The sequence below is a fragment of the Harmonia axyridis genome, chromosome 2 (assembly GCF_914767665.1).
Source record: "Harmonia axyridis chromosome 2, icHarAxyr1.1, whole genome shotgun sequence".
In the NCBI taxonomy this organism is placed as follows: Eukaryota; Metazoa; Arthropoda; class Insecta; order Coleoptera; family Coccinellidae; genus Harmonia; species Harmonia axyridis.
In genome coordinates this window covers 57,512,568-57,531,182 of record NC_059502.1, presented here as the reverse complement: position 1 = coordinate 57,531,182, position 18,615 = coordinate 57,512,568, and the positions used below count along the sequence as shown (strand labels likewise).

The 18,615-nt window shown below is 34.8% G+C and overlaps 1 protein-coding gene across 1 annotated transcript; it reads right to left on the bottom strand.

Annotated features, from left to right (window-relative positions):
• Positions 1-1,578: 1,578 nt before the first annotated feature.
• Positions 1,579-18,235, bottom strand: LOC123673930 (zinc finger protein 711-like). The gene is made up of 3 exons (XM_045608696.1): positions 18,143-18,235; positions 17,934-18,019; positions 1,579-3,518 (listed from the first exon to the last, which is right to left on the bottom strand). Exons 2-3 carry the CDS (start codon positions 17,960-17,962, stop codon positions 2,489-2,491), a joined length of 1,059 nt encoding a protein of 352 aa, XP_045464652.1. The 5' UTR covers positions 17,963-18,019; positions 18,143-18,235; the 3' UTR covers positions 1,579-2,488.
• Between the last annotated feature and the right edge of the window lie 380 nt (positions 18,236-18,615).

The window sequence follows — 18,615 nt, the reverse complement described above, 5'->3', positions numbered from 1 at the left end:
AATGAGACCAAGTATTCTTGAATAACAAAGTTTAATAATTGATTAGAATAATTAATGAGAAAATACAGTCAATAAAATTTGCACATTACTAGCCTATGGCAAACACCTCAAGAGTAAGTAAGAAAATAATATAAATAATATAAATAATAACACTCAACAATCTTGGACTATTTGGTAAATCTTTTATAATTTCGCGGAGAAAAATCAAACAACAATATATATGTATATAAGATTAAATTAAATATCCTTACCCTGGATATCACAATCACTTCCAAACTGTTCGAATAATCCTTTCAACAAATTCCCTATTTGTACCTTTCCTGAAACCCTTCCCGAAAACCGATTCGAACTGAATTCAACTCAGAACCGAACTTTAGCTTAGAGCCGAATTCCCCTTTTTGGTCCCACCTTCGAACCGAAACCGAACTTCTTTACCGAATTGAAAACTATTATTTTTATAGTTGAATAATCGTCACCCTCCTTCTATCAAATTTTTCTTAGAGTCTATCTTCTTTTTTTCTTTTGTCCAATCAGAGTAATTGTCCTTATGTACACAGATTATTGGTTCCACCCCATGTTATGTACTATTGACATGGGGTTGTACCGTTAGCCCCGCCTAAAATCAGGAACCATTTTTAAACGTACCGCTGGTGGTCCCTTCGAATAAAAACTGATTTTTATGTTTTGGGCCATTTAATCCTCCTTAGAGTTTTTACGACTGAATTTTTTATTACTTTGACATCCTGTACAAATCTCTGAAATTGGAGCATGGTTGTTTTATCGTTGGATACCGATATGTGCCAACCACCCTGGGGTGTTTATCTTAAGCCACGATGAAGGAATTAGTGCCTAATAAACGTGTGGGGTGACAACGACTTCGTTTGCGTTCACTCTACTGAGATAGAAACGGGAATTTGTTGAAAATCCTTTCAATGAGCTTGTAGTTATTTATCATTCACATTCATTACAGTATTAGGTCTACAGTCAGTTCAACGGACACTTTTGAAACGGGAAGTGTAGAAGAAGAATCTTTCTTTCTCTTATCCCACTATCAATTTCTCTGTCTCTTCCTCAGTCCTTTTACAATATCTATGGTTGGAGTTCTTGGTCTAGGTCTGACAGAAACTTTTTGTGATGTTCTCAGAGTAAAATTGTTTATGATACTCTAGCTTTCCAATAACAGAATAAAAAATCATTTTCAACTAATAGTTTCACGTAATTTTATCCTTTCGTCAAATTAATTATGAATCGCAAATCATCATGAATACATTCCAACTTCGATAATTTCATCAACATTATCAATGAGAAATGATCTAGATAAAATCATATCTAAATATGTAATACGAATATATTTGGCCGAACGGAAATTTTTAGTCGAATTACTATATTGAAAAATATTTTTATCATCAACTCGAACTATTATTTCTTTGGGTGAGAAACAAGTTATTACTTTTTTGATAAATTTCTTTTAACCTGTATATTACAGCTTAAGGAAATTTGCGTCCAAAGTTGAACTGATCATTTTCATCATTGTCTTGATTTTCGTAGGGTTTCTGTTTATATAGTTGATTTTCAGCGCTGTGTTTACAAATTTGTATTTCGGAAGTAAAGTTAGGTTAATATTTATAAGATGTGTTTCTTGGTCTTCTATGTTCTGTTAATTTTACATGATCTTCCTTAGATGTTTGTAGTTCATTTGATCTGGTGTTTACCATTTGTGGCTCCTTATCTTCTTTGTTACCTTCTTTTTTTCTCTGTTTTTATGTTCTTTGTTGATAATTTTTTTTGTACTCCTTTTTCTCGGATTCCAGTAACCTAATGTTTTCAAGCAGTTATTCATAATAAGGATTTGATTTTTCTCTTCTGATGATTTCAGGAGTTCCTTCAAATATGCATTTTCTACATTCAATATTTCCATTTGATAGTCCACGCTACCTTCCTCTCGTGGTTTGTCTTTCATTGCATGTTTGCAACTGGCCAGTTTTTGGTTCGCAGACTGTGTGAGGCATTTTGGGTGGAATATTTCGCCGCATTTCACGCACTTCACACTTTCTACAACTTTCTTTTTGCAATGAATACATTTTTCTTCATTAACTTTCTCACTTTTTTCGGAGCGATTTTCCGCATCTTCTTTTTAATTTGGCGCCATATTCATAACAGTTTGGATCACATTTCCAGAAGTGTACTCTTTTGTTTGTTTAAATTCAAATGGACCGAATCTGAATGCTATTTCGAATTCAAATGAATAGAATTTAATTGTTGAGATCCCACCTACGATTTGTAATAAAATCACACAGGTGACACTTATGTTCATTCAATTTTGAATGAACTGAATTTATATGTTGTTTGAGATTCCATTTATGATTTGTAGCAAAATCACACAAGTGACTCTTCAAATTGAAAACAACTAAAACTACTAATTTTGTTCCAGATTCACTTCACTATTTATAGCAAAATCACACAAGAGACACTTACAACCTTTCAATTTTCAATGAACTGCATCTATATGTCGTTTGATATCCCCTTTACGATTTGCATCAAATTCACACAAGGGACACTTATGTTCCTTTAAATTTAAATGGACTGAATCTATATGCTGTTTGAGATCCCATTTACGATTTGTAGCAAAATCACACAGGTGGCACTTCTGCTCCTTCAAATTTAAATGGACAGAATTTATATGTTGTTTGAGATTCCCCTTACTGTTTGTAGTAAAATCACACAGGTGACACTTACAGCCTTTCAATTTTAAATGAACTGAATCTATATGATGTTTGAGATACCATTTACGATTTGTAGCGAAGTCACACAAGTGGCACTTCTGTTCCTTCAAATTTAAATGGAAAGAATTTATATGTTGTTTGAGATGCCCCTTACTGTTTGTAGTAAAATCACACAGGTGACACTTACAGCCTTTCAATTTTAAATGAACTGCATCTATATGTTGTTTGATTTCCCCTTTACGATTTGCATTAAATTCACACAAGGGACACTTATGTTCCTTTAAATTTAAATGGACTGAATCTATATGATGTTTGAGATCCCGTTTACGATTTGTAGCAAAATCACACAGGTGGCACTTCTGTTCTTTCAAATTTAAATGGACAGAATTTATATGTTGTTTGAGATGCCCCTTACTATTTGTAGTAAAATCACACAGGTGACATTTACATCCTTTCAATTTTAAATGAACTGAATCTATATGTCGTTTGAGATACCATTTACGATTTGTAGCAAATTCACACAGGTGGCACTTCTGTTCCTTCAAATTTAAATGGACAGAATTCAAATGAGAAGATTCTCCATGAAATTGTGGTAATTCCTCTACTTTTAAAGATTCATCATGAAAATCATTGAGTTTGAATGAATGCCCCAAGTTAGTTTTATCAACATTTTGCAGGTATATTGTCCTCTCATGAACTCCATTCTCATCAATGAATTGTTCGGATATATCAACATCTTCTGTTTTTTCTACATGAGTTTTGAAGTTTTCGCCATATTCTGATTTCTTGATATTTCTGAAACAAATGAACCATGATAATGTTTATTTAATTTCATTCAATGATAAAATTGATTTGGGAGTCATGCAATTTTAATTATGTATATCAGGATCAATAGAATCAAATATAACTTGGTCATATATTGCCAGACTAAAAAAGATAATAATAATAATAATAATAATAAATCATTCGCGATTCAGCAACAGACGTGTTCACATCTGTACTGATAAGATATAACCGACGTGCGTTTTACAAACAATTTCATGATAGAAAAACAACTCTGCTTTAATTTCTGAAATTTATAACTCGGATATAAAATTTCGAAAAAACTAACCGCCAACGCCGCTGAATTCGAGGACTTCTACATGTCTGAGATGTCCCAGATAAGCGACGCGGCCTCTGGCATAACCTCGGATGGAGAGGAAGGAGAAACCCCGTCCGTTGCAGGGAAAAGACGCAAAAAAAGATTGCCGAAGAATCCGACATCTACCAAAAAGAAAAATGAGAACAAATCACCTGATATTGTCTTTCAGCGTCCAACATTATCGTTAACGGTAACAGAAACAAACAACAACAAAATTGAACACATGGAAGTAAATAACGGTAATCAGGAAATTCCACCACATGCTGTAAACAGTCAATTAATCAACTCACAACAAAATATAAGGATCCATCAACAAATAAACTACCCACAAAAAACCTTACATAGAAACGTGATTTCAACAAGAATGCATGAAATTATAAGAAACACCGAATATAAAATATTATTTTATCTGACAGCAAATGAATCTACCATTAAAGACAGAATCGAAATGGCAGAAGAGTGGAGCAAAAAATTTCCTCACTCCAACGACATAATCCTCAAAACTAAAATAGGATACCTACTGAAGACAAACAAAGATAAAAAGAAGTAGTAGAAGCGCTAGAAGACATGATGAAAAAGAAAATTATAACAAAATTCAACGAAACAAAACCGTACAAAAAACCAAAAGAGATAAACGAACCACAAAAAAACATTCTCAGTAGTGATTGCAGGGATAGAAAAATCTATTACTGATGCTGCTATTAGTCAGCATTTTTTTTTATTTATTTATTTATTAACCCAAAGGGATCATGAGTGATCCATAACAGGCATATTTTACAATATAGTAATAGTAACAATAACAAGTGTGGCAACTGAACAAATTTGAATGAACAAAAAATGAATCACAGATACTGCAAAAGAATTATTTCCAGAGCAACGAACCAAACAACAGGATACATTAGAATGATCACAGGGGAAGAAACAACATTTGAGAAATTGCTTGGAGATGGCTTGTTTTACAAAAACAGACACTACCTAGTATACCTTGGTCTTTGATCACACCATAGAAAAATGCAATAATCCACCAAAATGCACTAAATGCCAAGGCCTGCACAGAGTTTCCCAGTGTAAAACAAATCTACACCCTAAATGCAACGCCTGTGGATCGGAAGAACACCAGGCTTAGTCACCGAAATGCCCAAAACACCCCAAAAAGCCTATAGAGGGCATTCCTAATGCCTCTATAAAATCACTGAATAAGAAAACAAGGAACATACAAGAGTTACACAAAAAACGGAGTAGAATACATAATATGATCACCATACAAGATGACATAATAAACATCTATCTAAGAAAGTTGCATAAACCAAAAAATACCAATAGAGAATAATTGTTGATCAAATTAAGACGTAGATTTATTAACCAATACAACATTGATACTGTTACTGTCTTCTCATAGAAGACCCAGAAGAACCAACCCCCACTGAACCAGTGGACCAAAGTAGGCAAATCCAAATTCAACTCCAAAATTAATATTCTTTACAACAAACGTTAACAGCTTCGTTCCTAAGAAACACCTAATAAACAATTTCATTGAAAAAAATGATATACATTGTGCAATGTTTGTGGAAACCAAAATCAAAGAGGAGCATGTAATCACATATAGAGACTGGGACATCATAAAAAAAGTGGGATATAAAGATCGAAATACAAGAGGAGGAAGTATTGTACAAGGATGTCCAGAATTGAGAATCGGTAAAGAAAACCCACCTGTGTTAGTCAACAAACTAAATAAATGCCTACACTTCACAGTCCCATTCAAAAGAGAAAAATTACATATTTTTCTGGTGTATATACATCCATTCTCTGTAATAGAAGAAACAATATTCACCAAAGCTGCTATGTATAAATATTCTCTGATAATAGGTGATTTCAATGTTAACCGAAGGGAACAAAATGGATTGTTTACAAAGAGACTAACAGCTCCTACATTCATCATGGAGAACAACACCGATACAACCCCAAATCTAGTAATCCACTCATCAAACCTGACAAACTGTATTAAGAAAATCGAGCTTCTTCCAGACCTTGGATCAGACCACTTGTCCATGATGATAAGTTTTGATTTAGAACAAGAAATCGAGGAAATTCCTAAACAAGCAGCATACAGATATGATAAATGTAAAATCAACAGTGTAAACAGAACAATAACTAACTTTATAGAATAAAACAACAAAAGAAACATTGATGAAGAATACATTACTGAACTTAATAACATAATATCAGAAAGCATAAGAAATAATACACCCATAGCGATTCATCACCCATATCTACATGAACTCCCCCTATATATAACAAATTAGATCAAACTAAAACGAAAAATGTATAGGGAATATCTGTTACAGCCTAACCCTAACTTCAAGAAAAACATAAATGAACTAAATAAAAATATACACCAAATGATAATTCAATATAGACAACATTCTTGGATAGAAACCTGCAACGAAATTAACAGGAAACAAGGAAAATCCTTTTACCAGGAGATCAAAAAACTCTCGAGATACAAACAGCATCACAAGGTTCCTATCCTGAAGGACACCATCAAGGAATATAAGACAGACAAGGAGAAAGTAGAAAATTTTTTTACAAAAACAGACACTACCTAGTATACCCCAGTCATCCACCGGAACCTACTTCAATTCCTTGTAGCAAGTGCTTGGTCTTTGATCACACCAAAGAAATGTGCAATAATCCACCAAAATGCACTAAATTCCAAGGCCTGCACAGAGTTTCCCAGTGTAAAACAAATCTACACCCTAAATGCAACGCCTGTGGATCGGAAGAACACCAGGCTTAGTCACCGAAATGCCCAAAACACCCCAAAAAGCCTATAGAGGGCATTCCTAATGCCTCTATAAAATCACTGAATAAGAAAACAAGGAACATACAAGAGTTACACAAAAAACGGAGTAGAATACATAATATGATCACCATACATGATGACATAATAAACAACTATCTAAGAAAGTTGAATAAACCAAAAAATACCAATAGAGAAGAATTGTTGATCAAATTAAGACGTAGATTTATTAACGAATACAACATTGATACTGTTACTGTCTTCTCTGGTAATAGGGTATATATATTATGATGTTCGACATAGAAGATCCAGAAGAACCAACCCCCACTGAACCAGTGGACCAAAGTAGGCAAATCCAAAATTAATATTCTTTACAACAACGTTAACAGCTTTGTTCCTAAGAAACACCTAATAAACAATTTCATTGAAAAAAATGATATACCTTGTGCAATGTTTGTGGAAGCCAAAATCAAAGAGGTGCATGTAATCACATATAGAGACTGGGACATCATAAAAAAAAGGGGATATAAGGATCGAAATACAAGGGGAGGAAGCATTGTACAAGGATGTCCACAATTGAGAATCGGTAAAGAAAACCCACCTGTGTTAGTCAACAAACTGAATGAATGCCTACACTTCACAGTCCCATTCAAAAGAGAAAAATTACATATTTTTCTGGTGTATATACATCCATTCTCTGACATAGAAGAAACAATATTCACCAAAGCTGCTATGTATAAATATTCTCTGATAATAGATTTCATAATGATAATGATTTCAATGTTAACCGAAGGAAAAACAAGCAGATCAGGCAATTTTTACAAAATGGACTGTTTACAAAGAGACTAACAGCTCCTACATTCATCATGGAGAACAACACCGATACAACCCCAGATCTAGTAATCCACTCATCAAACCTGACAAACTGTATCAAGAAAATCGAGCTTCTTCCAGACCTTGGATCAGACCACTTGGCCATGATGATAAGTTTTGATTTAGAACAAGAAATCGAGGAAATTCCTAAACAAGCAGCATACAGATATTATAAATGTAAAATCAACAGGATAAACAGAACAATAACTAACTTTATAGAAGAAAACAACAAAAGAAACATTGATGAAGAATACATTACTGAATTTAATAACATAATATCAGAAATCATAAGAAATAATACACCCATAGCGATTCATCACCCATATCTATATGAACTCCCCCTATATATAACAAAACAGATCAAACTAAAACGAAAATTGTATAGGGAATATCTGTTACAGCCTAACCCTAACTTCAAGAAAAACATAAATGAACTAAATAAAAATATACACCAAATGATAATTCAATATAGACAACATTCTTGGATAGAAACCTGCAACGAAATTAACAGGAAACAAGGAAAATCCTTTTACCAGGAGATCAAAAAACTCTCGAGATACAAACAGCATCACAAGGTTCCTATCCTGAAGGACACCATCAAGGAATATAAGACAGACAAGGAGAAAGTAGAAAAATTTGCAGAATATTACCAAAGCATATATCGATACGATATAAACAGCAGATTTGATGCCAAAACAGAATCTGAAGTTGAGAACTGGTACGATGAATATTTCAGAAATGAGAACAAGAAGAAATCTGATCCATTGAGGAAGAAACTTATTATGAGATACTGTCCAAGAGTAGAAACAGAGCCCCTGAAGCAGACAATATTCCATGGAGGATCATTAAAAAGCTAAACAGTGAAATACATGAACACATAATCAAAATATACGAACACTGCATAAACAAGAGCATATTTCCTGTAATATGGAAAACAGGTACTGTGATAACCATCCCCAAGAAAAACACTGATCATCAAAAAGTACAGAGTTACAGGCCAATCACGCTACCCCCAGTTCTAGGAAAGTTATTAGAAAAAATTATAAAAAAACATTGAAAGAACATCTAGATAACGCCATCCCAAAGTTTCAATTCGGATTTCGTAGAGGAAAATCAACTGCTCATCCACTCTCTATTTTTCTCTCCAACACCCAGAACGCCCAACTGAATAATGAAAGGACTGCAGCAGCATGTCTAGATATAAATAAAGCTTCTGACAGCGTCTGGCACAAAGGTTTACTCTCCAAGCTACACAAACAGGACATTCCGCATCATCTCATAATGTTTATCAAGAATTTCTTGGAGAATAGAAGACTGGGAGTTAAAATTAACAACAAGCTATCCAATTTCTTCACACCAGAACAAGGCACTCCACAGGGCTCACCACTTTCTCCTCTTCTATATAATGCATACTGCTCATGCGAGACATATGAGAGAGTGGACTACCTAGTTTTCGGGGTGTTTATTTGCGAGGTTTATTGAATTAGAGTTTATCGGAGTTATAACTGTAGTGATCGGTGGATATATAAGGACAGTCTTTTCATTTTCTATTAATTCATTCGCTACTATAATATGATTAAAAATGGTTAATTGTATCGAATGTTCGACTGCTATCGGTCAATCTAAATCGGTGATAACTTGTGAATCATGCAAAAACTGTATTCATGCCGCATGTGTATCCAAGACGCTAGATATACTAGCCGCAATAAATGCTGTTCCTGGTTTATTCTGGAGGTGTAAAGATTGCGTGAAATCGTGCATTTCTATCAGGCAATCTGAAATCGGTAACTTTCTAGAATCGAAAGTCGATGCCGCATTATGCAAAATTGAAAATCATATAACTTCGTTAAAAACCAACTTCGTGAGGAGGCTCCAAGAGCCTATTGTTGAAATAACACCAACTCCGTATGCTGATATTGTCAAGAATAAGACTAAGCCTGCGGTTGTCATTAAGCCAAAGAATGAAAATCAAGCTGTGTCACAAACTAAATCGGACTTGATGCGAAATATTAATCCTGCTGAACATGATTTCCACTTGGCGAGAGTGAAGCATTTGAAAGATGGTGGAATCCTTGTGGGCTGTAGATCTGGGGAGGAAAATGATAAGCTGAAGAAACTGGTGGAAGAAAAAATGGCGAACTCGTACAAAATTAAAGAATTTGCTGGGGTGGAACCACGACTTCGAGTGGTGGGGCTGTCAGAGGAATATTCTGGTGATGTTTTACTCGATTTAGTTCTCAAATGTAATCCAGAAACTTTTTGTGGATCATATACTTGTAAGATTGTCAAAATTTTTCCTACTAAAAAAAGTCCTAACATTTATCAGGCTGTTATTCAGGTTGATAGAATTTGCTTTGATAGATTAATGAAAGCAGGTAATTTGTTTGTCGGTTATGATAGTTGCCGCGTTTTTGATGCTATAGATATACTTCGCTGTTATAACTGTAACGGATATCACCATTCTTCAAAGGGATGTAAAAAGCCTGTAACTTGTCCACTTTGTGCCCAAATGCATGAACTTAAAGATTGTAAATCTTCAGAGCGTAAATGTACTAACTGTATCAATCATTCAATCAATCATTTATTCAACAAAGCATCACAGAACAGAAGGCAATACTTAATAGTCAAGTTTACATGTTAAAATTACAGTGATAAAAAAGTCAATAATAAATAGTCAATCTTACATATTAAAATTTCCACGATATAAATACAATTCAAAAATACACATAAAACAACAAATCAGAAAACAAACGCACAACAATTCAGCTGGACCAGCCGGTTCCATTCAACGGAGGAATTCATCTACGGTGTAAAAAGTACCATCGACTAAAAATTTTCGGAGACTGCTTTTGAAGCTTCTCGCTTTCCTCACAGTTTCTGGTAAGTGGTTGTAAAACACAATACCCCAATAATTAAAACCTTTTCTGGCAATATTAAGTCTTGTGTATGGTATTTCCATGGCAGCTCGGTTACGAGTGAAGTACTGATGTCGATCTCCACATAACTGATAATTTGCACTATTTTTATGCACCTAAATACAACATTCAAATATATGTATATTGCGAGCAGAATGTGAGTATCGCGTACTTTCGGAAATATTCTCGACATGAGGTTCTTCTGTCGATTGCAGCCAAAATTCGTATCGCTCTTTTTTGTTTTAAAAATACATCCTGGTAGTGCGGACTATCTACCCAGATCAGAATGCCGTAAGACATTCGACTATGGAAAAGTGCATGGTAAACATTCAGCATTGTGCATTCACTAGTCATCTTTGCAAGCTGTGTCATAAGAAACAATATAGACGATAGTTTTTTCACAACTACCTCTACATGAATGTCGAACTTAAAATTTTCCTGAATATACACACCCAGGAATTTAGCACCTTCAACGTTATCCCTTTTAATCCTTGTGTCAATGGGCAGTATTACCGTTTTTAATCTATTAAGAAACAGCCCATTTCCCACTAACCAGTTCTCGACATCGTTTAAAGCAGCTATTGTCTTAGTCGCTACACTCTCGACTCCAATGTTCAAGAACGAGGTGTCATCTGCGTAGTTGCACAAGAGATCACAGATAACATTAACTGGCAAGTCATTGAGGTAAACCAAAAACAGGAGAGGTCCCAATATTGAACCTTGTGGTACTCCCCTGAGAACTATATGCTGACTCGATCTTCCACCCCCAGCATCCACATACTGATATCTACCGCTCAAATAAGAGGTAAAAAGTTTCAGAGGCAATCCTCGTACGCCATAATATTCGAGTTTTCGGAGCAGAATAGGGTGTATAACATTATCGAATGCTTTAGATAACTCACAGAGAGTAAGTTCGACCCTTTTCCCATCATCTAACGCCTCTGCCACTCGTTCAATGATCGCTACCAATGCAGATATGGTAGATTTCCTGTTTCTGTATCCGTGTTGATTTTCCGATAACAAGTTCTTCCGTTCCAAGAAACCGATCAATTGATTCTTTAAGATGGTCTCCATTATTTTTGATATCGATGGTAATATGGATATCGGTCTATAATTGTTAGGTGACCGTTTGTCTCCTTCCTTTTTGTAGATAGGAATTATCTTACCAATTTTTTGTGATGGTGGGAATTTTCCGTCGGTGAAGCACATGTTGATGACACATGACAAAGGTTCCGCTAACACTCTGATAATTATCTTTATTATTTCAGTTGATAAACCATGTGAATCAGCTGTTTTGGAGTTTTTCAGCGATGTGGCAATTTCAATAATTTCATGCGGTGTTGTAGGTTTGAAAAAGAACGAGCCCGAGTCAGCAATCTTGATTTTCCTTAGTTTCTCCTGAAATTTATTATTTGTATCGTCAGTTTTATCTGCGATTTCTTTCAGGAAATTTCCATACAATTCTGGATCAATCTGATTATCATTTTCTTTCTTGCCTTTTCGAAACTTATTAACTATCTCCCAACTTTTTTTTGGAATGTTATCAGTTGACTCAATTTGTTTTGAATAATAAGCACTCTTTGCTCTCTTTAATTCATCCCTGTATAACCTCCTATGCACCTTATATCTTCTTATGTCGTTTTCATCCTTTCCTACTTCCGTTTTTACACACAGTGCATCAAGTTCATTTTTGATTTTCTTTAAAATCTCACCATACCAAGGCTTTGAATTCTTTCGGTTTGTTTTAATTTTTTTTCTTAAGACGGGGTAGTAGATATTGATTGCCTCCAAAATACCAGAATGGAAGGCCTCAAAAGCATCTGATCCCTTCTTACCCGACAACGTCATCTCCCAGTCGACTCCGGACAGATGTTCAATGAGAAGTTGAGTATCATGCTCCGCCATTTTTCTTACATATTTGCATTTATTAATCTCATTTCCTTCAGGAATATTCAACATATAATATACCTTCTGTGCCATATGGTCGGAAATATGCGGGTTGAAGGTGCTCGAGTTGAAGACTCTGTTAACTTCGCTAACGAATATATTGTCTATACATGTAGCTCCGGTGCTTGTTATCCTTGAGGGTGAGTTGAACAGTGGACTGAAACCATACTCCTTCATCTGATTATCCATCTACGAGTCGTTCTTGATGGCTCTCTTACATCAATGTTGAAGTCACCAGACACGAATAAGGTGTAAGATCGTGAGAATCTAAGCAACTTCTGAAGACACAGTTCCATATGATCAAAAAATGTCTCTAACCTCGAATTGGGCGCTCTATAAATCCCAACAATTACAGCTTTGATGCTGGGAATCTTAACTGCAGTGATTTCAAAATCTTCACAATTTAAGCTTGATATATCACCAAGTTCCACTGCACTACATCTTTCCTTCATCAAAATGGCCACTCCTCCATATTTCCCATTAGGTCTAGAGCAACTCGAAACAACCTCATAACACGAAAATGGCAACAAAGGATACATATCACCAGGCAGCCATGTCTCCGTTATTATAGCAACATCAACCTGTTGTTCGAGAAACATAATTCCAATTTATCAACTTTATTCTTCATTGAACAGCAATTTAAATTTAAAATGACCTTATTATTGATTATTATTATCAAGTTGGTTAGCGCATCTGATTCAGTAGTTTCAGTGAATCATGCAGTTTGGGAAAAAGAAAAATGTACCTCATATAAAGCATTTTTGAAAAAGTCTAGGGATGATTTATTGGGTCCAGCATAGCATTCGGGTGACTTCACTGATTGTAACCCTTCTGACAGTGCCTCAAATATTAAACACAGCACTAGAAAAACTTTGAACATCTATTATCAGAACACCCGAGGCTTGAGATCAAAGACATCACGGTTTTTCAATTCCATATCTATCAGTCAATATCCAATAGTAGCTTTAACAGAAACTTGGTTAGACAACACAATTAAGAATGATGAGTTATTTCCTAGCCATTATGAGGTATATCGTTCTGACAGAAATTTTATCGCATGTAATTGCTCTAGAGGTGGTGGAGTTCTCATTGCGGTTGATAAGACATTCGAATCAATGGAGATAGATTTAAGTCAGTTTTTTTCTTGCGGTCTCTCAGTGTTCGATATAATCGTGATCAAAATTATCACGGACTCGACCTCTCTATATGTGATGAATGTTTACTTGCCACCTTCTTTGACCATAGACCGATTTCGCTCACTCTTCGAAGTTCTTGAGACCATACGCTTAACTTACAATGTGAATTTCCTCATTGTTGGTGACTTCAACATTCCTCTATGTTTTCCGGATATCAATAACACTACTTTACAACGTAGCACACCTGAAATTTGTCTTCGGGAATTTTTAGAGATCGGCAGTTTAGCACAACATAACTTTGTTTTCAATGATTATGGTAGAGTACTGGATTTGGTTATTTTTAGTGGTGGTAGGTGCCTTGTTGAGAGGTCTCTTGATCCGTTAGTGGTTGAGGATAAGCATCATCCCGCTTTGGGGGTGAGTTGTTCGCCTAATATTGCCCATAATTTAAAAACTAATTTTGTCGCCTCTTATGAACGTCAGTTTGATTTCAGTAAAGCGAATTTTTTCCTCATGTATGATCTTATTGAAGGTATAGACTGGAGCCCTCTCGGGATCATTGACAGTGCAGAGGAGGCTTGTGCTTTTTTTAATGATACAATTCATAGCGTCTTCGATCGTAGTGTGCCTCTTCGATCTTACGAGAACATGAGCAGATATCCTCCCTGGTTCAATAGAGAGATCATTCGGTTGATTCGCTTGAAAGCTAAGTATTGGCATTCATTTAAAAGGAATAACAATGTCATTGCTCGGGAGGAATTTACCCGTTTGAGAGCGAAAATCAAATCGGATGTGGATAAGGCCTACAAAAATTTTGTGAAAAGAGCTGAACAAAATATTAAAGAAAACCCTAAAAAATTCTGGTCATTTATCAATAGCAAAAAAGGTTCAACTCTTGTTTCTAATCAAATGTTTTATGGTGGGCAGTTACTCAATAATCCATTAGACATTCTCTAGCTTTGCCGATTTTTTCGCGAAATCATACTCTACCTGTACAGCTAGCATTGAAATGACTGATAATACTAATGTAATCAATCTAAATATTACTTGTTTCGAGGAGAGTGAAGTCCTCGTGGCGTTGAAGAGGATGAAACCCACAATGACTATGGGTCCCGATAGTATCCCATCATTGGTTTTTAGAGATTGTGCATATGTTTTAGCTTGTCCACTCACCATTTTGTTCAATATTTGTTTGAGAACTGGCACGATTCCTGATTGCTGGAAGCTTTCCAAAGTACGCCCAATTTATAAGAAGGGAAATAAATTTGATATTTTCAATTTCCGACCAATATCGATAATCTGTAATTGCAGTAAGATCTTTGAAGTTCTCCTTTATAATAGATTATAATATAATATATATATAGGTCCCATGTTTGCAATCTAATAACTCCATTTCAGCATGGTTTTGTTAAAGGTCGTTCGACAGTTACCAACCTCTTCAACGTAACCCAGTTTTTTTCCGAAGTCATTGAGAGAAAATCCCAAGTAGATATATTATATACTGATTTTTCAAAGACTTTTGATCTGCTTGACCATGGAATATTGTTGAGGAAGTTGTCTCAATTTGGCCTTTCCTCGGCTCTCATTGGTCTTTTCAAGTCCTACTTGTCCAATAGGCAGCAATATGTAGAGTTCAAGGGAGTTAGGTCTACAGTGTTCTCCAGTACTTCTGGAGTCCCTCAAGGAAGTAACCTTGGGCCACTCCTTTTCATAATATTCATTAATGATTTGGCGGAGGTAGTTGATGTCGACTGTTTGTTATATGCTGATGATTTCAAAATATACCTGGAGGTAAGCAATGTATCGGACTGCTTGCGACTCGCCTCTAATTTGCAACGCGTTGAAGAGTGGTGTAGAAGAAACAGGTTACCTTTGAACGCTGAGAAGTGTAATGTTATGCCATTTACGCAAAATAAAAATACTATTCGTTTTGATTACACAATAGCTTCCAAAGTTATCCAGCGTCCATCGGTGTTAACTGATTTAGGAGTGAATTTTGATTCCAGACTTTCGTTTGTGCCACACATTGATGCTACCTTGTCTGCTGCGAATGGGATGTACGGGCTCATAGCGCGAATCTCTCGCGATTTTTCTGACACAGTCACATTAAAGACCCTTTATTATGCATTTGTCAGATCAAAATTAGAATACGCGTCTATAATATGGTCTCCTTGCTACCAGGTCCATATTGAGAGAGTTGAGTCTGTGCAGCGGCGTTGTCTAAAACTTTTTTCATATAGAGCAGATGGTGTCTACCCGCCTATCGGTTTTCCTCAGAACCTGCTTTTGAGCAGACACTGCATGAATAGTTTGAAATGTCGACGAGAATGTCATTCAGTTGTATTTACTCACAAAATAATAAACGGTGTCATTAAAGATCCTTGCATTCTCGAAAAACTAAATTTTGCTATTCCAAGACCAGCCTCTAGAGTTAGAAATATATTTTATATGCCGACACCTCGAACGAATACATTGAAGTATTCACCTCTTTATAATTTGTGTGATGCCTGTAATACTATAAGTTCTCACTTGGATATTTTTAATTGTTCCATTTTAAATATCAGATCACAGTATTTTGACTGACTGAGCATTCTTGTTATGGTTTTTTTTCTCAGAATATGTAATATTAGTGTATACTTTATTTTTCATATGTTCCTTGTTCTGTAGTTGGGTTTAAATCTGTAGAACATTGTATATATTAAATAAATAAAATAAAAATACTGCATCGACATCTGTCCTGAAGTCAATCAAAATAACTACATGCTGCAATACGCGGATGACAAACTCCTCATATCGCATGAAAAATCTCTGGAAAAGTGTATTAAAAACTTAAAAATTTTGTGGACAAAATCAACTTATGGTTCATCAAATGGCGCATTAAACCCAACCCCAAGAAATCGAAACTCTTGATTTTTAACCACAAAGTAACAGACACCTCACCAACAATAATTATGGGAAATGAAAGAATAACCACGTCCCCTTCTATAAAGTACCTAGGCATCTTAATAGACAATAAGGCAAACCTTAAAGCACACTCCCAAATCATAAAGAAAAAGACCATTGCTAGAGCCAAACATTTCAGAAGCCTCACAAGGATCAGGGTATAAGTATGAAAAATGCTACCAAAATATATAAAACTATTTGCAGACCTATAATAGAATACGGACACCCCTTATACTCCAACTGTAAAGATACTGTATAGAGAAACTTGGAAATAGCCGAGAGATCTGCACTTAGAACTGTAACACGTTTGAGGCATCCACTGAATAGGCTTCACGACCCCCCAAACGAGTTGCTTTATCAGAAAACCGAGATTCAACCAAATAAGGATCGAATAATACAGCTTAACCAAAGGTTGTCCAAAAGACTGTCTGAAACTGAAGAAATAAACAACTTATTTCTAAGTGAACGAACACACCACAGTACAAGAACATTTCCATCATCAACCATAATCGAAAGCTTAAGATGCCTCAACACATGAAGACCTACTACCTATTTTTACCTATTTTACTTTTACAATAATGTTATTCATAGAACTCATAGTATTTATGTATATATATTTTCTATTTTTTTTTAAATTGTACATGGCTGAAGGACCTCGGTCTATGGCCTATTGATTCTTATCAATAAAGTACTTGTTGTTGTTGTAATAATAAATCCTTTATTTGTGAGTTTATAGGCATTGCCTAAACTTTAATAGAAGTTCAATAATAATAATAAAAATAATATTAATTTTTGGGTAATATCTCTCATTATTTCAGAAAATTTCTGTCCTTAAGAAAAAGATGTTCCATCCATCACTGAGGAAAAATGCAGACTTATCCGTTTGGTTTGGTTGGCAACACCATTTTTGAACCCAGGTTTGAATTATAGGTATTCTACATAAACAAGCTTCAGAAAGCGGATCAATCTCATCCTTAGCACTTCTTAAGATTTGTCCCAGAATTTTTGTTGGTTTATAAATTGGATGAGAAGGCTTGTCCCTTGTCGTGAACTGTATAATGGTATTTTATTTGTTTGAATTGAATACATAGAAATAATAGTTTAATAAAAAGAATTGCTCTCCCAATATGAACTAGAATAAGATTGAGAATGGAACATATGCATCAACATATTAATAAGATATATGCAGATAACATAACACGTAGACAATTGAAGTTAAATTAGCGCACTTAGGTAAATTCATAACAGAAGCCTTCCAATCAGCTTGTACTAGGCATCAAATCAGTTGCTTCTTAATTTTTCAAACTTGGGGGCACTATTTGTTAAACATTAATTTATTCTGTTATAAGGTATTTATGCATTCACATAAACCACCTCAAGAATTTATTTTCACATTAGGTACCTCAAAGTTGAAAATGCTATTCTTATTGAATTATATACAATTAAAATACTTACATATAAATTTCATTTGCCTCCTCTTTCATTTTGAAAAAATAAGTATAAATAATACTACTTCTATGTATGTCGCATTTATAGGAATCCTAAAATATAAAATATATTTGAATGAATAAGTGAACGATTTTGGAAATTCAACTAAGAAAATGGAAATAAATGAACTCCTTCTCCATTCTTTTATAAACATCAAGTATGAGAATTAAACTTACTATTTTGCAAACTCTTTCAAAGGTTAGACCAGGAACATAGACCAATAAGGAGAAGCATAGAAAAAGGAAGGAATGAGTGACAACTCAGTGGTAAAATGAATAAGCGTAATTGTGGCGACCTTATGGGCAGGGAATGGAACTAATGATGTTGATTTTGCGCATTTGGCGCCTTATTATTTCATAATTCGAAACAACTCACGATTTGAATGAAAACCTGCACCGAAAATTGTGAAAGAACTGTAATATCAATTACAATTTTTTCAATTTTTCAGTGAGGTTTTGCTTCCAACTTAATTTTTACTTAAGTAATAATACTCAACAAATTTTGACATACTTTTTATTGCACATAATTATACAAATTGATATTTGTGAACAGAAATTAATGAAATAATTAAATCAAATTATATATATCGTATTGTAGGTACCACTTGACTATTATAAAGAAGGAAACATTTCATTTGAAGATTGACAAT